Consider the following 25,561-nt stretch of genomic DNA (forward strand, 5'->3'; position numbering starts at 1 on the left):
AGCAAGTTATGCTCAACTCCACCGGTGGATTCTGACAGCGTGGAAAAGTGCGAAAACATCCACGATCACCAACGGATTTTGAAGGGCTGGACTGCTGCATGATGGAGAGGAGGACACCGCCACGGCCCTTCTGAGGGTGTTCGACTCTGACACTGACAACGAGGATTTCTTTGGTTTTGAAAGTGACAACGAAGGAGAGAAGCGGAGAGTGGATGACGAAGCCATCCTGAGCCTGTTCGTTTCCGACATTGGAGAAGAGGACTTTGGTGGTTTTAGAGCGCAGGAAGAAGAGAAAGATGGTGAATGACTGACTTTTCTTCTTGTTAAAACCGTGTCACTGCACCTGAGCCTAAAAGGTAGTCCGAATCTATTTTTCTGGTGTGCTGTAGGTTACTGTTATGTACTACATGTGCAAATATGTACCCATAACTTGTTTTTCAAAATATTAATAAAAGGGGTGTGTCTCCAAACAGCCATCTCTTTCCTGACAATTCCCTTTGTGCATATTCTCTTACATATGATAAGTCAACATTGAAACACCTGCGGCTTTTAGTCAGGTGCGGCTAATGTATGTACAAAACAGGATTTCCCCCTGATTTTAGCTTGTGCGGCTAATATTCAGGTGCGCTTTGTAGTCCGGGAAATACGGTACTTGATTTGAATAAGAAAAAATAAATACTATGCACTGAAAATAGAAAAATAATAAATTTGTCAAAAATGTAAACACCCAGAAACATTTAGAATTATTTTTACATTTGGCGCATTAAACTAATGCTGCAAATACAAATCATTTTAAAGATCTCAATAAGATATCAAGAGCATATAAAAGTTATTTTACAGTATGTACAGTACTGTGTAACACCTTTAGGCCCACACACATTTTTTTTTAGGTCTGCCACTTCCCCTGTCCTTTAATTTTACAGCGCCCCTTTTCTTTTTTTTTTTTTTTTTTAACCCTGTCATGCATGAACTATGACAACCTCGATCAGGATTTTATAAGTATCTTTATTCATCTTTAGGCATGACAAGATTAATAAAAAACACTTAAGAAAAAAATCCTGATTGAGGTTGTCATAATTCATGCATGACAGGGTTAAATAACAATAATTACAATGAAACAAGTTATACATCTATAGTAACATTAAACAACCAGTGGGTGCGCAGGGTATGGAGTGACCCATCAGTGTCCAGTGTAGTGGTTTATGTGCAAGTGTATCATCAGGAAAACAGCCTTTGAATAGCTGCCCACTGTAGTGACCACTATGCATGAAAGGGTTAATTAATTTATGTTTTTTTGCCAAGATATGCAAGTCACTGGTTGACAGCACTGGTACATCTCTTTTGTTAGCCTTTTTTATGCCTGAATAATTCATTGGTCACTGTTAAGTGGCCTAAAACAAAACAAAAACAGAACATTCCTCTGAAAATGGTCAGGTACAAGAACTGGACTGAAAATAAGTAACAAAGTGTCAAAATAAATGCTTTAAAAGACCTTCAGAAAGCCTGGAGAACTATTGCTCAAGAACACTTTAATAAAAGCAGAAGAAAGTGTGGCTTGATGGAAGCAGAATACAAAGATATGAGGAATGGCTTAAAACTTTTGAACAGTATTTTCCATCTAGGATTCATAGAACATTAGCTAGTCTGCTATGAATTGGCCAGATGCCATTTAGCATTTTTTAAAAAAATGCTCTAAAGTTAGTCATGGTGTGTGTCTAATGATGTACATACAGCAGAACTGCATGACTTTACAGGCTCTTCCTAGTCTACTGAAAGTGGGGTCTTCTAAACATTAAGGCTGTGTATTCAAGAAAGCAGACGGTTCATGGTAAAGAACAGAAGACAGAAATCAATTCGGGATGTAAAATCTTCACAACAAACGACTGAAAAAAATAGATTGACAGCTTCTTCCTTAATCCTTTAATCCTCATTAATTATTTTAGCAGCTTCACTTAATTGCAGCGCCTGAGCATAAAGTGTGTGAGCAGAGCTCTACACCCAACCGTCAGGTAAATACTGCGCTTGGTGCCAGTGCGTGACCGTGTGGCCGCTGCCATCACAGAGGCACCATTAGCAGCTTTTCACAGAGGAGGGTAATGACGAGTTCTGAGACCAGCTATTCATGCAAGATAATGATAATAGCATTTTGGTGCCACGGCTATCATTAGCTCTAAATGAGTATCAGTGTGAGGGACTTGTTCAAGAAAAACAAATCTCAGTACTCAGATCTCAGTACTTTGGAAACATTCAAAGAATAATCAGGTTCTTGTTTTAGCATGTCACTACTTTTTTGTAATCATATGCTTTTAACCATTTTTTTGTATTTCTTGTAATGCTAAAACGAGAGTGATAATTATAAGCTTTAGATGAATGTGCACATTATTTTTGCGTGCAGACAATTACAAAAAATAGCTACTTTTACTTTGACAGGCAATATAACAGATCCCTGCAGTTTTATAAGGATCGTGTCACTTAGAAGTGGTATGAGCTGCTGTCATTTGAATGTATTATTATGAATGTCTGGTGTTTGCAATACAGAAGGCAAAAGTTGAGCAGTGGGGAACCTTGCAGGGAGTTCTACTGTGAATATATTAACGACATCTAAAGAATGTCTTCACTATTTCAATAATTGACATAAACAGAAAGCGCAGTTGCTCGTTATTGAGCAAAATAGCACGTAATGGCAAAAATAGCAGCTTTATTTTTTTTTCCGTTTGGCAGTCTTCTGAACACTGCAGAGATTAGTTTATAAAATATATATGCTTTTGGATTATGCAACACATTGTCATACTCCACATGTGAAGTGAAACCAATGTTTGGTTTGTTTTACCAGATCTACTTGGATAAGTTTAGTAAAAGAAAGGGATTCGGCTAAAAATAGACCCTATCACAGGATTCTGTGTTACTCATGCAGGCCTAGAAAGTGGTTGGCCACCTCCAGGGAACCTGGTCAGAAAACACCAGCAAACACACAAACTGTTTGTGTCCAGTTTGTTGCACAGTGTTTTCCTAGCTAAAAGGTACAGCTGCTGTATTTCTTATCAGAAAAGAGCCTGATAAGTTCACTCAGAGATGGACAAAGACAAGAAAGACCAGACAGGAGAGGAAGAAGAGAGGTTATACTTAAAGTTAAGCACTTGCTCAGTGATGCGTTTTCATTTTTAATCAAATATTCGCTCTGTATATGAAGTGTTTTGGTAGATTATGCATTTCTTATTGTAAAACTTCCTGCAGAACAAACAAACACACCAACTTTGTATAATTCAAATGTTGCATGAAAATACTCTGTAGTTTTTAAATGGGGTAAAGAGGTTAGCTTGCTGTCCTGTAGTGAATTTATTGTGAATCTATTTAATTTTTTTATTGGTGTACAGTGGTTTGGTTGCTAGCATATGCAACGTTTGGCTGCGGTTTGCATGGAAGATCTGCAAACACTAGTTAAGTACTTAAAAGCAGTAAATAAGCCAGATTTAACTAATTTTTACTTTAAAGGCAAGCATACCGTTTCTGGTTTGCTTTGGCCTTTTTATAGTTTGCCCACTCTTGATGAGTATTTAGCCAGTGATAAATTGGTGTCTTTATTGTAAACAATAGGCAACAGCAAAAACACATTTTTCCCCTGTGACCTGTGGTTACAAGGGAGTCTAAGCCCTGTGTGACTGCCTTTTTAAGTAATCTATTCACAGCAACCAGTCCAGGAATACTCTTCCCCCCCCCAGCAAGCAGTGGTTGCCAGGGTGTAGCCAACTGATCTCTAGGCCTGTGTGACTGGAGCGTAAAATCACATTATTACAAATATCTTAAAAAAAAAATAAAAATGACAACATTTTTGCAACAATCAGGGAGGTCGCCTACATAATGAGCTGTCGTTTAACCCCCCCTGGCTCAACACCACTCAAGCTTTTCTCATAAGGTCAGGCTGTTCCCCTGCTTCCCTGCTGTCATATTAATTTGACTGGAAATGCTTGTCTGTTTTTTCACTAGCCCAGCATCTAATTTCAAAAAGCTCCCACCTTTGTTGTGTGTGTGAGAGACAAACACAGACAGGTTGGGTCAGACAAGCATGCAATCTGTTCTTCCCTATCTCGATTTCTAGTGGTGGTCGTCTGCTGTCGCCTCATCCAGCATGGGCATCGTGTGCAGGTGCTCCATGCATGCATTTGCATTAATGCACCTGATGCAAGCTAGAGTCAATCGATACGCGAACAGCTACACAACACACAATGCAGCAACAATTCCACAAGTGATACAGCGCCCCGCTGTTTTGCGAGCAGAGAATCTTACCTCGCCATGCACAAACACTTATCTAATTCATCACAGTGCACGCAAACAAAATTAAAGCAAACGCTCGAGAGATTCCACCTGTAGAAAATCTTACGGTGACTACTTTGGAACAGTGATGAAATGTCACACTGTGATAAGGAAGCAGAATGCATGCATTACCGAGTTGCGTACAGATACCTGCAGCCACGAGGGAGAAATTCCTCCAAGTACAGTCAAATTACATTTGTCATGTATCATAAGGTAGAAAAGCAGGTACTAAAGCTAAGTGAAACAGCTGCTATGAGTAAAGTCTCTCCCAGAACACTCATTTGAATAACCCTTTACTGCATTTATATATTTTCTTAAGTGATTTTAGCACAGTTCTCTCTGACTTCAGGCACACAGATGTTAAAATTGGAAAACAGCAACTTTTGCCAATGCAACACAAATAGAAAACATGTGAATGCTTCTTTTTTTTTTCTCTTTGGTTGCTTTCTCTCACTTGGTGTTGCCTCCCAACCCCGAGTAATCTTGAGCTTTATTTGCCTTGACAAAAGTGCAGACTGTATTTGCCCTTCAGTGATTTAGCCTGCTCCCATTTATCCCTTAAAGAGGAAGGAAGGAGGCGAATAATGCACAATTAACACTTGTATAGCAACACAACATGCAAACAGTTTAGACAACAAAGCACAGTAACGACAAATATTTGGCAACACAAAGAATTTTGGCAAAAGGGAAATGTGAAAGAAACATCTGGAAGATCTTCAATGGTAATTGTTGCCATGGTAAAACTGAAGCACTTGAAACGTTGATTTGAGGTTCTCCTCTCTTTGCTGTGCTGCTGATTGATAATCTAAAATATTAGATGGATTACATTTTTTTTGTCAGCTCTGCTTCTTGAATTTTTATTCATTTTTGTTCAAAACCATTTCTCGTTTGGCGGTCTCCATATTGTGGAAATTTTCTAAAGCATCACACGACTTGAGCCAATCATTTTCATCAGCTTGCTTTAGTTCAGCTGTGAAGGTTAGCTTTGTACTCTCATAAAAATCATATTTTCCTTATAAATGAACGCATATTAAACGGGTCGATGCAGGTTGATTGCATTTGCACAGGAAAATTTGCCAATTAATTCTATTAGTTTAATCAAGCAATACGTTTTTTTCTATTTACTAACAAGTTGTAATAGCTGTAAGAAATCCAATAGAAGTTCTGAAAATGAGGAATCTTTTTTGTGGATATAGACTATAGGGATTTTTCTCAAATGCTCATAACAGTAGCACTAGTCATTTCGCATTCTTACCCTTATTTAAAGGCAAATAACATTACCAGACAAAATCCTTCTGTCGGCCTCGGCAGTCTGAAGAACTTGACAACACTGAGCATTGATGCTGAAAAATGTGCCCGGCTCACCCGAAACGCCTTAAAGTGAAGATCACAGAAGAGTGAAACATTTAAAGAAAGAAAGAAAAAAAAAAGTCGGCTTCCAGACAGGTTTGCCCAACGCTCCAGTGCCAGAACCGCATAAAAATGACATACATGGAAAAAAAAAAAAAAATAGCATGCTCAGTATTTGTTTACAAAACAGTGTCAGACATAAGTGGATGTGGCCAGGATTTTGAATAGGTTCACGAATAAGGTCACAAGTGGATTCCAGCAGCACTGTGTGGATGACCCCTCCTATAGGATTTCAGCGAGCACTAATCTGCCTGAATGACCTATTCTCATCTCGCTCTCCCCTCCATTAACAAAGAGCCTCTGTCAGCGAGTTTTCCTCTGAGACAAAAAGGGGAGACAGGCAGACACGACAGACATGGAGAAGACATACACACAATAGATGAAGCCACTCTGTTCCTATGTAACCTTTCTGAACTTAGAATGAGGAAGCAACTCGTGGTAAAAGTGTAAGAAATAAACAAAGCACAAACACAAAAAGCAAAGACTTGCATAACTAATGTTCCGGCTGCAAACCAACATCTCTTGAGATGAATCTACATCCGTACATTTACAAATGAATCGAGCACTGTGTTTTGTAACTTAGCTGGTCATATTCGCGGTGCTAGTTGACTTTTTAAATGTTGTACATGGTTTCTTTGTGCTTGACCCACAATGCTTTTGGCAGCTCAAACCAAAGTCATGATGTGCCTATGGGTGTTTTTCTTATTTACAGAGTGGAGCTAAAAGGAGGTAGTGGAGTCTTATGCCTTAACTCAAGCCAGAATGGGAGCACTGATCATGCAGGCACATGAAAATATTAAAAAGAGACTACTCGAGCTATGTGAGAATATGTTTCAATCATATTTTGCACCCAAAAGAAAAAAGGAAAGCAAAAACTGAACGGTCACTTAGATAGCACATCCTTCTTCAAGGACATAAAAATATGTCAAAATTTTTAATGCAGTTTCTGTTTCCTGACTAATGAGTCGTGGTGTAACTTTTTATGCTAATCAGAAGTATTTCATAGCATTAAAACATGCCATATGGGAATAAATGCAATACATTTTGGATTTTTTTTTTTTTTTTTTTTTTTTAATTTGCACATGCAAATTCCCATCGAATCTTATTGGAGAATTTCAGTATTCCAATACTGCTCAAACAAGCCACTCTGGTAAAAGCTGGAATACCACCACAATATGGAATTCATTTAGCATTTGTGACTCAATCCTGATCAAGGGATCAGACCAAAAAATTTTGCCCCCATCCCAAAAATATACATACGAATAAATAAGTAAAAAAAAAAAAATCAAAGTATGATCTGAAATGTGGGAAAAAAAGAAAAAGAAAAAGAAAAGCCCTTCTTTCCACCCACCCTTTTCCTCTCTCTAGATAAGCGGAATATTAATAATAACCTCCTGCTTGTGTGGAAAATAGGGGGTTGGCATGTTCCAGGCCCCTGAGCGGCACTTGTCACCCTGCACAAGCCACATTTCCCTCTTTGCCAGTGCCTTTTCCGCCTTTGTGAAGACCAGATGAATGATTCCACTAAACCTCTGACCTTCAGTAGGGGGATACGTGACATGCAGTTAGGAGCGCATTAGCAGCTGAGAGCCCGCAGGCATGCCACGATTGGCTGACTCAGGCTATTCCTACAGGACATGCCTCAGTCCAACGCTTTAGGATTGAATGGCCAAGGATCTTCATCTATAGTAATGCATTCTTCCAAGGAGTTGATATTTAGCAGAATGGGGTTTAAGGGCAGGAGCTTGCCACAGTGCTTCCACATATACTCACACAGTCACTCAGTTTTCAACACATAGTGACCTACTTCTTTAGCTTTGGCTTGCACCCCTGAGGAGTGATATGCTAAATGAAAATCAAATGAAGCAGTTGAGGGAATTACAGCACAGGCTTAAATCCCCTACTTCCTGTCAATAAATGACACCCTGACAGCTCTAACTGGGTAGCAAGCCCTGATCTCGGTCATTATGATTACTGTAGCAGGCATATCAGCGACGCCTGTCACTGGGCTTATTGTCCACGCGATCACAGGAGAACATAGCACCAAAAACCCTCAGCGGTGTTCCTAAATGTTGCCTTGGTAACCTATTAGAGTTGGAAAAAAATACTTGGAAAAGAGGAAAGATGGCAGACTTGACATCGCAAAATGAGCTGGCTGTGAATGGGGTTCAATGGGGGGTTTCACTCATGGCTGTGGGGACTGTCAACATAAATAACCCAGGCTTCATGCTCACTTTTAGAAACAGGAGATACCCAGAGGAGATGTTGTCACAGGGGACAGCCAAATATGAAGAGGCTTTAAACGCATACAATATTTTGATGCTCTATAGTGGAGTTCAGGTGCATTGCAGTGTTAATGTAGTTCACAGTGCAGCCATCTGTGTAAGTGCACGAGGGAAAAGGATCCTGGTTGGCAGTAATCAAACTGAGCCATTTGAGTATGTGCTTGTACATGCACGCTTGTATATGCACGCGTGTGCACAGACACACACAGCTTCAGCACATGGCTTCCACGAAAAAAAGAGCATTGTCACTTCTGCTTGTGTTTTACATCCACTGCAGTTTTCCATCTCATCTCTGGAGACTCAGAGTGCTGACTCCATTGGAAGTGTCCTTGGCTCAGATGGTTTTTACTCAGCCACTGAACTATATAGGTACAAAAATGCTAGATATAGAACACGATTTTTACTATTAAGGTGACCCAAAAAAGTGAATCTGTGCAGACTGCATATTTAGAAAAATGATCAATTTTTAAAAAATGTAACTAAATATGCATTTTGTTGCCCCCCCCACAGATTGTGAAGTGTTATCCTCTCACAGCTAGCAGAGGCAGTGATATCAGTTCACATGTTTCTATTCATCTCCCGATTCAGTCTGTAGCACACCGGCAAACTCCCAGAGAGAAAATAAACATCAAGCCAAATTAGTCTCATCAGACTCTGACAACCCCAGAGCCTCGTAGATATCGAGTAGTTGATTTCAGAGACCCCTGCGGACGAGGGAGATTCTAACCCGTGCTGAGATGCATGTCTAGTTTCTCATGCAGCACTCACAATGATGTGTATCTATGGCAAAGATCGGTTTCACAGCAGGCATGACATGGAAGGGATGAGACAGCCATTACAGCTAGATCAAAAAAAGAAAGAAATAAATAAAAATGCTGCTTCCTCTGATTGGAGGGGCTGACAAAAATCGGGGCGACCTTGTGTATTTGTGAAGCTGGAAAAAGAAGGCTGCTGAATATTTGAGGGGAACACTAATAAGTAAAAATGTTTTCTAATTCGTTATTTAGAATGATCTTTTGGTTGAATGGAAGTAATGAATTTAAGATTTAGGGAAAATTGCAGCAATAAAGGAGAGTAAACTGCAGAAAATGAACCTTTTATTAAGTTATTTTTAAATACAAAGACATAAAGCCTTTATACAAACTATGTAATCTGAATCTAAAGCTCTACATGAACTGATTATATTGTACATATTAACAAGAACTAAGCCAATTTCCAAAACTGACATTCAGAACCTTTAAGTCCACAGAGTCTTACCATGTTGTTACTTTTTTGTGGTTTTTCACTCTGGTAATACTTCTCTCCCAGTACGTGTTCATGTACTGTCCCCTTAAAAACGTACTACTGCTTGAGTTGTAACGTGACTGCCCCATCCATGTCCATCATTTGCACACATTTTGTAAAGAGGACATTAACTAAAAAGGAAGTCACATGTAAAAACTGAAGAAAAACAGTTTCAGCAACCAAAGGTAATACAACCAACCATTCTGTTTCAACACTTGGAGCACAATCGCATTACCTAGAATGACGCCAGAATATTAAAAGTACAAACCTCTTTCAGACCTCGTCAGTGAACTATGAAGGCAAGAACCCAAATAATAATGACAATCGTTCATTAGTCGTAATTGATGTAAAATGTTCAGTTAATGTGATGCTGAGGTCATATTGCCCAGCCCTCATACCAACCCAAATTTAACACATACTGCGAGGTTATCTTGAGTGATTATTTTGTGTCTCGTCTAATAGCTTGCGCTTTGTGCCTACCGAGTGCTTCCAGTTACCATCTTTTAATGAGTGGTAATAATAAACCAAAGTAGGCAGTCGCTATTGCAGCTACTTTGGTGGTACTCTGATGCCATTTCCTCTTTAACGTTGTGTTGTGTTAACCTGAAAAGAAAGCTTGTGGTTCTTTTTATTGTAGAGGCTGATGGCTCATTTGATGGCTTGATAGCTCATGTAAAATGTCTTGCGGAGCCTCCGATTCCATTAATGAGCTGTTCATTGTCTATGACTTTGTGGATGGCTCCATAATCTTCCGGTCTCAACTGGTCTTGGATCCTGATTCACTCTCAAGAGGTTATGTCCATAATAACATGTTTTCATTTGAGAAAGATGAGATGAGTATTTTAGCACCGTTTTAGAAATCATCCATATTACAAACATGGCTAAAAATGCATATACACCATTCTGCAGAACCAGCTTCCAGTTTGGATTCGGGAGAAAAACACCCCTCTACTTTTAAGATTAGGTTTCCTTTTTGATATCATAGTTAGGGTCACCTGATCCAGCCCCGACTCCCACCTCAGGAATGATGCATCGTGGGAACACGATGCACTTAGTGTTCTTCTTCAGTCACCTTTTTCACTCACTATTTGTTCATACACAACTGTGCATTTAATCATTAGTTATTATTAATCTCTTTAACCACAGCAACCTTGCTATGAAATGGTAGATGGTTTAAAGTTACAGAATGGGCTTGCTGAGTGCGTAAAAGTCACCAACAGTCAGTTAAAAACCTCCACTGGCATTAACATCTGCACGAAAACTGTGCGCTGGGAGCTTCATGGCACGTGTCGACATGGTAGAGCAGCTCCTGTAGGTGTAGCGTGTAGGTGGCCCAGTACTTTTGTCCATATAGTGCATACAGTATGTACACCTGATATGGGAATTGTCACATCACTGGTAATAAGAACCTGTCAGTGTAGACAGTAGATGCATAAATTAAAGTGTGCAGCATTGACAGCAAGGTCAGAAACACCTGTAATTCATTATCCATGTTGAATTAACCACTGGTACTGATGTCTTTGTTTAATTCCCGAAAAAGGGCCATGTGATAAGGGCATGATGAATAAGGGAACAGCACACGGTGACCTAAGAGGCCCAGTCAGGAGGTGAATGTGGGAGTCTGTGTCTGAAATAAGGTGTCTCTTTTTCTCCGTTTCCAAAGACTCTGCTTTTGCCCATCTGGACTGAAATACAAACCAGGAGTTCTCAGACTAAAACTGGGTCAGCAGTGTTTTAAATGTCTAACAGAGACAGTCATAAAAAGCCAGAGCATCGAAATAGCCATTAGTCTTATGTGCCAATTTCTAACTGCAGTGTTTGTTTCCTAATGAGAAAATTTTGCATTAGGAAAACATGAAATGCAATTATACAAATTATCAGTATTTCATATATGACATTACTATATTTCCTTTTCTTAATATACAGTGTCTTTTCACTCTGTTTAGACTTGTACTGTATTTAATCATTACCAATTATTAAACTCCAGTTCTCTCTGCTGGCTGCCCCTCCCTGTGCCTGGTTTTGCAGGAGGTTTGTTCAGAGGGGATTGTGTTGAGGTTTCTTTATGATGTTGTAAGATCTTTACCTTACAATATAAAAGCACCTAGAGATGAGAAATTGGTGTGAATTGGTGCTATTTAACTAAAATGGAATTGAATTGAATATTAATTACTATTATTCTGTCTACAGAAGTAGTCATTACAGAACTTAATCAAGAAAAAGACAACAAAATCAATCAGAATTTCTAGTAAAGTTACTAAAATCAGTACAGAACAGTTTTTAAATGTTCTCCCTTGAGGTATAAAAACATTGCTAGCGTGACTGCAGTGTGCAGAATGCATCCGAGTCTGAGCCTCTGAAGACATAATGCCATTTCAAGACAAAACCCTCTTCAAGCCTCCTAAGTGAAGAGGGCTCATCATCAATATCCTGATTAGAATTACAGGAGACGCCTCGTCGTAATCAACAAGAATGCTTGATCTTTGTGCACTCTGTTGTGATTTTGCAGGGTAATGATCATGGAAGTGAAAAGTGGCTTTGATTTCTAGACAAACATGTTTAAGACTGCCCTGCATTTATCTGTTGTGGGGGCGGGACAAGAATGGCTTCTTCTACAGAAGTATACATCTGATGATGGAAAAGAAAGGAAGGGGTAGTTTGTGTGCAAGTGCATTGTACTCAAAGGATGGGGGAAAATGGTAACATACTTTCACATGTCTTCCTTTAACTTTTCTCTGTATCATTTCAACATAATGTCCAAATCAGAAACTCGATTGAAAGCAGATTATACAATTTCAATGGCCGCTTTACATAACAATTGATATAAACTTAGGCTGTGGGATTCCTGCATGACAATGAAGGCAGCCTCCACACATAATCCCTACCCTAAACTTCCAGTGCAGCATTGTAGTCTTCCTTCCAAACAAGCCAAAGAGTGACTGCCACTGGAATCAGTAAAGGCTTTTTGTCATGTTCTGGGAAGTATTAGCAATGTAATCTAATCTTATAATGTACCTGTTTCACATAAAGATCTGAAGGACAGAAGTTCCTAGTAAGTAGCTGACACTTAAAATTCCTGCAGGTTTTGTTCCTAAGTTTTACCAAAACCAGGTGAAGTTGTGGCATCGCTCGTTTTAGGGGAGGGAGGGTCAGGAGCACTTGAGGGGTAGGTGGGTGGACTCGCATTTAGCAGTCTCATAAATGGAGTGGACAGGGATTAGAGATGCAGAGGCTGCTGGGAGAATAAACCCCAATCTTGAAGTCCATTGTTCTGAACTGGCAGTGTGTTCTCATAAGTGGGGGGGGGGGGGGGCAGTTTCTTCTCTAGGCCGCGGACAAAGCTAAGTGACCATAACACTGACATCACAATACCGTTCGCCTGAGAACCGATCAAAACAAAATGTTCCCATGCTGCGATGTAATCCAAAGCATACATTTCCTACAGGCTCACAATTACTACCATATGAAAATCTGAGGGAGAGTAGGTGTATGGTCCCAAAGGGGGTGGGGGTGGGGGTGGGGGTGGGGGGGGGGGTAACGGTGCTACATTTCCCCATCTGAAAATGTTTTTTTTAAATCAGGTGACAAAATTATGTAAAACATGCCGTTTCCACACTAATAACTTTGTTCTCTGATAGATAAACACTTCCCTCATTCACCATAAATTCTAACTTCAGCACTCATTTTTGTATGAAATCAGTGTAACTGCCTCATACTCAAAGCTGCAAATGCTGATGAATACAGTTTCTTGTAAATATAATTTGTTATATGCATGGGTAGGAGAGCAGTGGGGTTCCATTAAAAAGTCTCAAATGAGAGAATACTCTTAATGACTCAAGATGCCCATCACATATTTTAGCTCCCTGTCAATCAAGCTTGTCTCTCTGTATATTCCAGTTTTTCTGTCGGTCTAAAAGTGCCGGTTTGTCCGCCTGTCAGACCAACTGTCTGTCTTTATCTCTTCCTCTCTTTTGGTTTGACAGATCTGCCAGTCTGTCTATTTGTATTTCAGCCTGTCTGCACTGTCTGAAAGAAAGTGAGAATGAAGTGAAACTGGGTGAGGATGTTTGGCGGAGCAGAGAAAACGTGCGATGCATGACCCCAGCACTTAGGTTTGGATGAGGACTTGTCAGTTGGCCTGTTTATTGTTTGGCTTTTGTGTATGACATCAGCACTGATTCACAGCAAAGAGGTAAGATACCAGATTGATGACCGTTTCTCATGCCGCTGTGATTGCTGCCCGTTCGGGGCACATTATCAGTCTGCTGTTACCACACAGGGGTCAGTGTCGTGAGAGGAATCTGGAAATATTCATATCCATCCCGTCTTTGGCTCTCCTTCTCATTAGTCTGTACTTTTCTTGCTATAAAACTCCATTATTCAAATGCTCTCCACAAGCTTCTGTGTTGTAATATTTCTTCAAAGTCCTCCGTGTTGGGAAAAAAAACGAGTCTAATCCTCTTTAAAACAAAGCTGACTATCAGAAAGCTGACTGGTTACACAAGCTTTTGCCTTTCAGTAGCAGCCACATCAGGTCAGCTGCAATAAAGACATGGTTTCAGATGGATGCATTTAAAAATGAAGCTAAATCAAGTTAAGGCAAGTTTTCTCCTAACTTTGTTCATAGAAGACTTAAGACCACGTTTACCTTTTACAGAGTTAAGCTGAGGTTAGAATGTTCTTAGCTCTTCAGATGATGGGACCAACCTCTGAATGTCAACCCCATTAACTCACCTAAAATACAGCAGGATCGGTGAACACTGAGGCATGGTTCTTTTTTGGAAAGAATTCTGAAGGGCTATTAAAGTAAACAGTGGTTGGTTTGGCAAAGCCTTCTTTAAAAGAGCTGCTAACAAGAAAACTGTGGTTATGCTGTTGACCCACAGCACATGAAGCTCCCATTAGAGTGCACGTCAGGCAAAAAGGCATCATCAGCAGCATCAAAATGAGAGAAAAATATTCCTTGGGAACATGATTTACTCTGATAAGGTTAAGGAAAAACCAGAATGTTAAGCCATTTCACAAAAATACTTTTCACGCACAATAAATACCTACGTGTAGAGTTAACCCTCTTTTGGTGCAAGATTAAAATGACAGGATTGAATCTGCACATTTCTCTTTGCAGAAACTTAAAATGCAACATCTTGCAAAGCATGTAAAGTGCGAATCATTGTCTGTCTCTGTGTTAGCCCTGAGATAGACTGGCGACCTGTCCAGGTCGTACCCCGCCTCTCGCCCTGTGACAGAAGGCCACCAAGTGCCAAAAAACTTCAGATCCTTTTGAAGTCTGAGAAACTTCTTTTCTGACTGGACCTCTAAACACTTTTCTGGCGATGCACTCAGGCACTCATTTTTGAGTCTATTGAATTATAGCTTGTAAATCTTGCTCATTGGCTAATGACTTGCCAGTCAGAAGTTGTTAGCCAATGAGCAATCCTCATTTCTGAAACCACCAAGTTTTACAGTCAGACCTGCCCCTCCTTGTTACAGTTTTGGTTTTATTTTTCTAAACCAAGATGGTGACAGTGAAAATGCTGAGGCTCCAGAACGAAACATCAGAAACCAATGGATGACGTCTGACCACGACTGTTCTATCAGTCTCTTTTTGCAATCCAAAAACCCCTGTACTCCTTATACAAACTGACCTAATGGCAGACTCGTGCCTCCAGTCTTGCTGCAGAATACAAAAGCTGAAAAGTGTGCAACAAGCTGAAACAGCACCATGCGCCAACAGTGATGACGTAACTTCTGGCATGTGCAACGTGCACAAGGACAACAATGGTGAGTGTAAACTGCCTGTAAGACGCTACAGTGGAATGTCTTCTTTCCATGCAAGTGATTGACACTTAATGAATAGAACTATTAACTCTAACGCACACGGAGGTCAAAAACCAACAATTAGTGTGATGAACTCTTCCTTACCGAGCATGTCTGGATTGACGTACTAATGAGTTTGACTAGTTGGCAGCATCCCATTTGGGCAGAACTGCTAGAGTCAGCTTAACCTTCGCTCAATGAAAATTAATTAAACAGCAAAGAAAATGTTGCTTCATGCACTAATTAATGGCATATTAATTGTATATGTTAGTTTTCTACACATCAGAATGCTTTGTTGTTTAGTCTCCTGTAAGAAACAACACATGCATAGGACAATTTCTCGGAAACTGAGCTCTGTTTATATAGGCAAAGAAAAAGAACAATTACACAAAAGCCAGACTCATTCGTTTCAGAATGTGCTGTAAAAGCCACAAGTGCTTTCAATATCAAAAGCAGCAAAGCACACAAGACTAGAGTGTACCTATGAAATTTTTTTCATAGGTACATAGGGGGGGGGGTGTTAAAACAAGAGCTACAATACACAGTACGCATTTGAGTGTCCTTGCGTGGGTGTATTTGAGGAATGTAGGAATGTAGTAAAATGCCAGGTAATTAGAGTTCAGATTCAGGTATGTAAAGCCGCAGGGAAGCCAGAGCAAGACAGGCAGACAGACACTCAGTGGGTTCAGAATGGCTTAATCCCCTGCCAGGCACAGCCACTACAAAAGCACTCAGGTAGGGACGTATCTACACTGGTGTGGTCTCCGTGATCAAAGCTTTCAGCACAGCCCTGCCCTCATGCCTTGGAAATGGACCAATTAGAGGTAGAGGGGTGAGGGGAGGGTGACTGAGGGTTGGTTGCGCTGCGTTCCATACACCTAGCTGGCAGCAGCTTCAGACAAGGTAATTATACACACTCCTGTCTGTCTCTCTAACACTCACAGTCACTGCTATCATGCCTTACTTGTCTCTCTACACCCCTGCATTACATCCTTTAAACACAGTCCAAGATAATATGGGCTGACATGAGCCAAGCTGTAGCTACATGTGAGACAATTAAGCTCTGTTGCAGGTAGTAGGGCTTTAACCCACCCAAAACTGCACCCTACTTAAGGAAATCCACCCACTAAGATGCAGTTAACATTAGTAAGATACCACATTTCTCAACCTTCATCATTCTGATTTATGATGCACGTCTGAGCCACGTGCTTAGCAAGGAATACAGTCATTGTTCATCCTTAACAGCTTCTTCTTCATAGGAAAGAGGATTATTTTATCCAGTTAGAACATTGTAGTCGTGTTGCCCTATGTCACATGTTCTAAAGGAGCAGAGCAGGGCTCATGAAAAGAAATTTCATGTCCAAGTCTCTTCCCCCCCCCCCCCCCACTGTTGCAGCTCATATGCACACCCATCCAGATTATCAGCACTGATAAAGGTTAGTTGAAAACTGCTATTTGAATTTGATGAGCCAATTTAAAAAAAAAAAAAACTGCAAATAAATTGATTAAAAACTGACAGTTTTATCAACAGATTGATTTAACTCCTTTCTAAAACTGAAACAGTCAACATCTGAAATCACTGCTGAAAGAGGTCGGGATTCACTATTTGATGAAAATGACTAAGCCATGAACTGAAAATAATAAGCACATGTGATATGAATCATTAGCTGGCAGTTATCCATTTATCTAAAATCCATTTTTCTATGTTCAGTTTCTCTAAAGAAAGGATTTGCAGCTTTTTGGAATTTTAAATGTGATGTTTGGATTACGGACTGCTGATTGGGCAAAGCAAGCTACTGCAGTGGCAAACTTTAAAAATAGTCATTACTGGGACTCCTATCATAATTCTCCATTAGATTTAACTTCTAGGAACCAGTTGATAAAATACAGATTTACCAAACTGTAGCTTATTCATTGCTGAACTGCCCCCCTTCAGCTTTATGAATTTTAACTTTCAGAAACACCAGTGTTACGAGAAAGCAGCTTAACCAAAAGCTTGAGCAACATTTAAATATATGGAGCGCTCGTTTTGCAGATAGAATTATTGCATTACTGTGATAATCCCAACCTCTGTGTTTGCCATTTAAACCTGCCATTCCTGGCAATGTATTACAGAGATTACAGGATGAAACATCTGGTTTAATGTTTAAATATCATTCTGTTAGTCTCCATAGTAACTTTTTAACACAGCTCTTTTAGTGTGTGATCTTCTGGTTCGTAGTTGTGTGGGAGTCCTGGATAATTAGCTCTTTTTCCAAGGACTATAGGTCACACACGACCACCTAGGACATTACAGTAAAAATCAGTACTTGAGATGAGTGACAGCCCTAGATTGCACTTAATATCCAACAGTGTGGTTGTGCATTTCTAGTAAAATTTGTCACTTTTTATAAGAAAATTCACCCCTTGTGAGGCAACCACTTTGATTGTAGTAATGAGTGTGTGGAAAATAGAGATGTAGAGGGATAGAAAACATGTGCGCTCATGTTGATTTGCAAGCGAGTGCAATCTGGATCCTGACACAGACAGATGCTCCGGCCTGCTCTCTTGTCATGCCATCCTGTTGGGGAGATGGGGGGGGCTTGATATCTTCATTGTCAGGACTACGGGGTCATTTATTGTGCACATATACTGCAAACACAACAGGGTGCTCTTACGTTAGGATTTCCTTTATGCTTCTGCACACGTTTTGGATGCAAGCAAGAAGCTGTTAGTGCATTTTGCATTTGCACAGCACCGAGAAAGACGTGGAGAAGAAATGTGTTACAGTAGTAACCGAGCATGTAGTTTCTGTTTGCTGTGGCTGACAATGAATCTGCCTTATGTGCACAAAACCATAAATTATATGGAAGCTTTAAAGGCTTGGATCCAAAAGTGCTAAGACATTTTCTTTTAATCCCCAAGTCAAACTTTGCATGTAAATAAAGTCTCTTTCTCCCACCTGGCTTAAACAGTCACTATTAATGAGGTTTCTGCAGTACAGCTAAAAATGCAGTTTTAACACTCCCATTAGACTCAAGCAGTAAGACTTTTATTGACGCTAAAAGCAAAAATTAAGTATACGAAATCAGTAAGTTTGCAAACGTGCAAACTAAAAGGTAGAAAGTGGAGTCTAAAAAGAAGCCAAACATACTTTAGTATTTATAATGCAGCTGGCAATCTTTTCCCGATGCAGGTAACATAGTATGCATGTCATCTGGACATGCTGTTGGGAAGCTGAACCTTGGACCAGAATAGCTCCGATAATGCATCTGTCATGAATGTGTGTCATCAGGACCCGTTCCCCAGCACACTGTGGAAAATGAAATGGCCCTGATGGCAGCGAGGCCTGCTTTATTTAAAGCTGTTACCATGACTGCATAACTTTAAGTGATACATATATACTGCACATCTCCACATGTTACTTAAATACAACACATCTCAGAAGACTGAAGAGGAGGGCCTTAAAGCAGAGGACAGAAATCCAATCCTTCAACACCAACTGAAGGTCTAAATGTTGAGATTATCATTGATGACGACTCCTGTTAATTGGAGAATGTTCAGTGTGTTTCTGTTGAATTGTAAGTCTCAAGCTTACATCAAGTTCATGTAGCTGGAGAGAGAGGGAAAAAAGTGGCTTAAAATTTAGCTGATCATGTGAGAAACGGCACAGTAGGAACAAGCTCTTCTCGCTCCTTCCTGCTAAAATGAGACTGCCAGCTGCATATATAGTGTAAATTCTGCTTTCCCACATTTGCTCATGCTCCCAGGAGATGGGTGGTTCAGCATTTCTGACAGAGGGACAGACAGAAGCTCTCTGACTCACAGTACAAAAAGGTGAAACCCATCCAGCGAACGGATATCTCTTTGCAGTGATAACGTTTCTCAAAATACTGGACTGAACTGCTTTTGCAGGTATTGCTTTTGGCTGAATGGCAGAGCAAGACCGTACGATGTGCTAAATTTCTCATGAGTTATTGCACACAGCAGTTTTTACAAATGGGAAGATGATCACATGAGCTTGAATCAATAGGCCGTCTAAAATACAAGATGAGGAAAAAAGAAGACTACTCGACTGCAAGATCCAGAAGAAGACTCGAGGTGTGCAGCCTGTTTTATCGTCTAGACGAGATCAACATGACAGCTTTGTGTTTTGATCCAGCAGGGCACACACTGTGAGGTGAAAAGGTCTGTGTGATGGCCATCAATCTGCTTATCAAACTGATTTGAAGAGGAACTGAAAGTGATGCGTTCAGTTTAAGCTTTACATAGACTCTTATAGAGGTCTCCAAACATGAGTTGTTTACAAAAGGAGCAACTATAGGAGTGCATATAAGTCCTTTTCACTCTGCTGGGAATGTGAGCAATCATATAACCCTGACACGCTATATAATGTTAAGAGGAACTCACTCTGCTAATTAACTTTCTCTGTCCTCTCAGGACAATAGAGTGGGTCCTTGACTTCTTTATGACTTCCCCTTTATGAGTCCTTGGTTGATTATGCCTTTAAGGAGCTTTTAATAAGAACTGAGCAAACAGTGCTTTCAGCAGAACACAGACAAACCCGAGGCTTTCGCCTTCATTGCGGGAAAAAGCCTGTCTTAGCCTGATGAACAAAGATTGAAAGTATTCCGCAGGGAAAAAAACAAAAACTACAAAAGCATTCACTTGTGTGATGAAAAGGGTCCTCATTTGGGAAAAATGTCAAATTAATAGTTTTCCTTGCACATATTTTTCATTATGGGATAGAGTAGCAGCTACATAGCATGGGAGCTTAACTGGAAATCTGTGCCAGTTTTTTTTTTTTTCTTTTCTTTATGCAAGCCAAATTCTGTGTCTTAACCGCATTTGGCAGTTGGCCGGTAAATGTATATGATCTGACAGCGCTGATGATTCATTAAAATTGTTTTAGTTTTTTTTTCCCACCAGATCTTGGCACCTTTCCAGTGAAGCCCGAGGGCCATCAACGGCCACAGCGGGCCAACAGGCAGTCACCTTAAACAGAACTCAAATTTCCTGCTGTGTGAGAGTGTTGGGATAATAACAGAGATAAGAGTACAGAAACAGGAAGTGAGGTGAGTGTTTGTCATGTAAGATGAACTTCCTCTTAAAGGCCATCTCTCTTTTTTCTTTAGCACCACCCCACACCTCTAATGGCCTGCTGCCTCTCTTACATTCTTAAGGCCAGTTAGGCTGCAGGCCTGTCACTTGTGGCACCCGCTACATGTGATCAGCTGTTCTGTGGGGTCAGACAGAGCTAACTTTCCCCCACAACTTGTCAGCCCGTTCCTGACCAAAAAACGCCCACCAAGCCTTCACCAGAATTCAAAAACAATGTGCCCATCTATTTACAACTATCTTTCTCTGAATGATACCAAGGTTTTTTTTGTATTTTTTAAAATCATCCACCCATCAGCACAATGCTGGACACTTGCCTCCGCAGTTTGTTTCAATGGACGGAAATTGGGAATGCAAAACAGACCAGTAGTGAAAGGACATGTGGCTCCATCAGCTTCCATACAAACAATGGAGAATCTCCCAGTGTTTAGCTTCTGCTTCCTCCTGACACACAGCGCTAACAAAGAGGCGCTATTATGACTGACTATGTCTGCTGATGCTGAAAGCAGCAGCCTCTGGATGAGATCAGCATGAGAACACATCTTCATAACTTGGCACCGAGCGGCCGGTACATCAATATTGAAAAATTTTCTTGCTGAAAAGGCGCCATACGCTTCAACACGAAATATCCAGTATGGTTGAGAAATTTAAGAAATTATGTTAAAAGAACTGGATTAGAAAATAGAGCAACTGGACACAATGGGGGAAATTTAGGTAAATACTGTATTTGCTTACTGCAATTATTTTTCTTGTGCAAAAAGGAAAAAGAACAGGTAAACAAAATCTTCAAATGTCCTCAAATACTGTAGTTGTACATCAATGCACCCCCCCCCCCCCCCCCCCACCCACACACACACACACACACACACACACACACACACACACACACACACACACACACACACACACACCTCCCCCCGTTTTGGTATTACAGCTGTATGGATGTAAGCATGTCAGCTGCCTGTATCCTGTCCACATGTGCTGCGCCCCTTACTGGAAGCAAAACAAAGCAGCAATTAAACACGTACAAGTCAGATCATCAGAAATGATAATCTGTATTATTCCATCAACGTCTCACAATCTTTCAACCAAAACAATGAACATTAACTCCATAACTGCTGTGCATTCAACAACCAGAAAACTGGCGGCAGCATCTTCGCCGCTTGCTTTGTTCCCCGATGAGAAATCGAGAAATGTGCAACCGACGGCACAAGTGTTTGTTTACATCATAAGAAATAATATTCTCTCTCTCAGACAAGAGGTCTCCGCGGCCTTGATAAGGATCACGGGTATTTATTACACCCAGCAGAGCCCTTACAGTGAATTGTTTGATAATGGGTTGTCTCCCACGAAAACATTCAGCACACACTAGAGAGGATTTATGAATCTCGGTGCCTATATCGCCTATGGTTTTGCTTGCAAAGTACCCACGGGCCATGGTTCATGAAAATCCGAGGACGGTTTAAATGTGGATGGAGATCTTGGTTATGCTACACAATGACCATCCCTTGAGATTGACATTGTGTGTCCTGTAATTGCCCTATGTCTGTATCGCTGGTCTCAGTCTCCACTGGGGATGACATCTCATCTCAAGGGCAGGGCGAGGAGAGATATCTACAGACCAATCACAGCTCAGTCAGTCAAACTCTATCAGCTGGTCACAGCTCCATGTCCCACACTCCTCTCACTCCTCATGTGGAGGAGGGAAAAAAAAAAGAAAAAAGAAAAAAAGAACTGTGCTGGAGCCAACTCGAAACTGCAGGGCTACACATATGCACATAGACACGCGCACACACAGAAAGAGTGAGGGAAGCAGAAAGACCTTGACCTGCCCATTCCCCTCAAAAGCTTCAATGCCAGAGCTCCGGCTCTAAATAAATACAGCCTTCAAATGGAAAGATAGTTTAACCCTCTGGAATCGACACTTTGTTTCAGGCCGAGTCTGACAGTTAATCCCTCACAAATCCCAAATCTCTGTGGGATTCGCAGTTAGCCAAAATGGTTAAACGGACAAAATGAGCTTACAAAGCATGCAAAATACAAAACTGTTGTCAATTTCAAAAAGCCAATTTGGGAGCGAGCAAATACTGAATACCAAGCATGATACCAAAGTTTAGATCCTACAAAATAAACGGTAGACGCATGTGTTAAGCCAGAAATAGTCATCAACATTTTCACAACTCTGTAGCTTCAGGATTATTTTCAGTCTGACTGGAACTAGATAATAAAAAACGTTATTGGGAACACACCCTCAAATAAATTTGCAAGCCATGACCAGGATTTTTAGAAATACAGAGGCCCTTAGAAGCATGAAGACTTACTACAAATCCACACATTTTCAGAGCAAACTCATTGCACTTGTTTCTGCCTTAATTCTTCAGGCTCACTCAACATCTCAAAATACTTAATCAACAGGCTCAAAAGTGGCTAAATCAAGTGTGGAAGTCCCTGGCGACCACAAAGATAAATAATTCAGTTGTAATAGTTCAGCAGCGAGCATCTGATTTGCCTGTTCTGCTGACAAGTTAACAAGCCTGATGTTACGACGGAACAGACCTCTAAAGATGCCTGTGCAGTGTCAGGTCAGTTCTTAGCTGTTCAGAGCCTTAGACAGAAAAAGAATACAGATCACATGACCTGCTCCTTTTCAGTGGCTCCTCTCAAAAAAGCCCTGCTCTATGAAAACAGCAGTAATTCAGTGGAGGCCTCTCAGCTGGTAAGGCATATGATTCAAACACTTCTGAAGAAAGGTCACTATCAGTGCTGTGAAAATAAGAGGCCCTCTCAGTCTGGCTCCTCACCGGACAGCAATAGCCTACCCAGCTGGGCTCTCTTCATTTACTGCACCTGCAATCGACAGCCCGCTGCCAATTCATCAAGGCAAAGAGCTAGGCCTGAGCCCCATGGGTCTGGCTGATCCACCCACACTGAATGTCGAAGCAAGTCGGGGGACAGGTGAGGTCAGAGTGGATTAATAATCAGGGTGTAAATTCCTCCCCACAAGGAATTGCAGACAGGGTGAAAGCTCCTCAGGCTCTACTCTCTTCTTATCGATCCGCAGCAACTTCACTCCCATCATTCACAATGACAGCAAGTACTCACACTTCTGCAAAGTGCAATGGTCCTGAAAATGTTTAGGCATCACACTGACATTTGCCTGTGACTCAGCTCTTTAGATGACGTTGAACACGTCACTGAAATATGATAAACACCTTTTAGCTGACAGAGGGCAATCTTTCAACCGAATGATAGATTATGTGAACATGTGACAGACCTTCCTTGCCACAAGCATCTCAGGCACACTACAAAACAACCCTTTCGGAAAGGATTTATTCCATGTTTAGTTTAAAAAGCTTTACTCTTTCGGCTTTGGCTGATTTCTTTGACTCTTGTTGTGAACAGTTTCTTAAATCTGCTGTAATTTTTCACCTGATAATGGCAATGAAGCAAAATTCAATAAGACTTATTTAGGCGCAAAAACGGAAAAGCTTACATTTTAGTGGTCATCCTACTAAATTGCTTGTTAAGTGGGTTAATTTAAAGTATGTGTTTGCATAATTGCCTGTATATCTTGTGCTTTCATTAACTGATTTGATGAGGTCACAGAGTTCACCGGCGTTCCTCTTACCTTATTAGAGTAGGGCGGCTTGGCGAGGTTGATGCCATCTCTGATGAGTTTATCCCTGATCATGATCTTCAGCTTGAGCTTGGGGTAAATCATCAGCTCCCTCCTGTTGCCCAGGGTCAGGTTCCTCTGCGCCCCAATGTACCCGCCGTTTCGCCCAACCCGGTCACTGATGGGCTCGGTCCAAGACTTGGATCCCCGCAGTTTAGACTCGCACTCCACCAGGTGCCCGCTATAAATTTCGGCCGCGGGTGGCATGGGTTCAAGGGTGAAATACAGTCCACTGGCTGTCTCTTTGGCTTCCTCCTTCAGCCTCCGCACAGCATCGTGAATCCTCTGCCTGTGATGAGGGATATAGACGCCGATGGCATCCAGGTCGGGGTCTCCTATTTGTTTGCAAACCTCGAGGTCGTCATATCCATTATCCACAAAGGACTCGACATACTGGGAAAGCTGGAGGGTCTTCAGCCACTCGTAGACGATGACAGGTCCGTTGCTTGTCATTTTGCCTGTTGCCAAATCGGCTACAACTCAAGAGCAAGAAGACGCTAAAGTGATCGTTGCTTTCCCATTCCGCGTTTCAAACGCATTGTAAGGTGGTCAAATATAACGCGTGTTTCCTTTGAGCGTGAGAGGCGCAAATAACTGGATCAAAATAATTGTGCACGAGCCATTCCAAAGGTCTGGTTACCATAACCAAGTCGGATGTGGATGAAATCCTGAAAAAAACGACTGAATAAAACACTTTTTCTGACACGGTCTGAATGACAAACACCTGTCAGTATTTAGACTACAAATGAAGAACCCTTGGGGATTACTTGAGGGCAGCTTTCAAGCCACGTTACTTGATCATCGATTTTACCAGCCCACGGTGACTTACTATGTGCAGCCACTTAACCAATAATTACGTTTCCATTAAACAAATATATTTAAAAAAGAAACTGTCATTGAAGCAGTAGCGTGGCCAGATTTCATTCCTTACGCGGGGCAGCCTTTAACAGCTCTTGCTCCTTCCCCTTAAGTCCTTTTCTGTCGCCAAAACGGCAGCAAGCGAAATCCAAATAATACCAAAAGATCTTCAAAATGACAGAAAGTCCGCAGCCGACGCCTGACAATCACAGGGCTCCGCGTCCAACCGCTCCGTCTACGCGCAGACCACTTCTTCTTCTTCCAGGCGGCACATCACCACACTGGAACTGGAGCCAAGAGCCAACATGCTGCTCTGCTGCTGCTTCTGCTCCTCTCACGTCCACGCCCCCCGAAATTTCTCTGTACCCATTTAAAAATAGTGAGCCTTCTTTTTAAACCCCCCCAACAGCAACTTGTCGCGCAGCTCCGAGCAGTCAGCGGGTCATCAGGTTCCCATCGAGTTGTCCGAAGTTGCTCCAAAACGAAAAGAGAGTCTGTTAAACCTGGCGCACAGTCCGAATGGATTATCTTGCTGCTGGTTTGTTTGACATTATTACTCCCCTACGATTTGATTTCGTCCACCTCTCTCTCTCCCTCTCTCTCTCATACACACACTCTCACTCATTCAGCATTTCCACGCTTTGGTTTCTCAACACGCACGGGCTCCCTCTACGTGGTAACTATGGAACTGAAGATTTCAGCAGCAGGATCCGACTTAATAACCAGAAAAGAGAGAAATAAAGAGAGAGGGAGAGGCTTGTTTGTCCATGATGAAATGAGCAGACATCTCCTGACTGTCCAACACTGCACTTGAGTCCCTATC

General features: G+C 41.2%; 1 protein-coding gene across 3 annotated transcripts in view; it reads right to left on the reverse strand.

The window, feature by feature from the left end:
* sash1a (SAM and SH3 domain containing 1a) overlaps nt 1-25,329 on the reverse strand; it is a 174,480-nt gene extending 149,151 nt beyond the window's left edge. For 2 of the 3 annotated variants that reach the window (XM_085383034.1, XM_085383035.1), the window contains exon 1: nt 23,833-25,320. In XM_085383034.1, the coding sequence (XP_085239160.1) occupies nt 23,833-24,333 (501 nt within the window). In that variant the 5' untranslated portion in view covers nt 24,334-25,320. Of the gene's footprint in view, nt 1-23,832 lie in introns of all 3 variants that reach the window. The other variant, XM_085383033.1, reaches the window with a different exon arrangement.
* Nucleotides 25,330-25,561: the final 232 nt, after the last annotated feature.

Source organism: Rhamphochromis longiceps, linkage group LG15 (assembly GCF_057381845.1).
Source record: "Rhamphochromis longiceps isolate RC_006_pf linkage group LG15, R_longiceps_female_GT1.1, whole genome shotgun sequence".
Lineage (NCBI taxonomy): Eukaryota > Metazoa > Chordata > Actinopteri > Cichliformes > Cichlidae > Rhamphochromis > Rhamphochromis longiceps.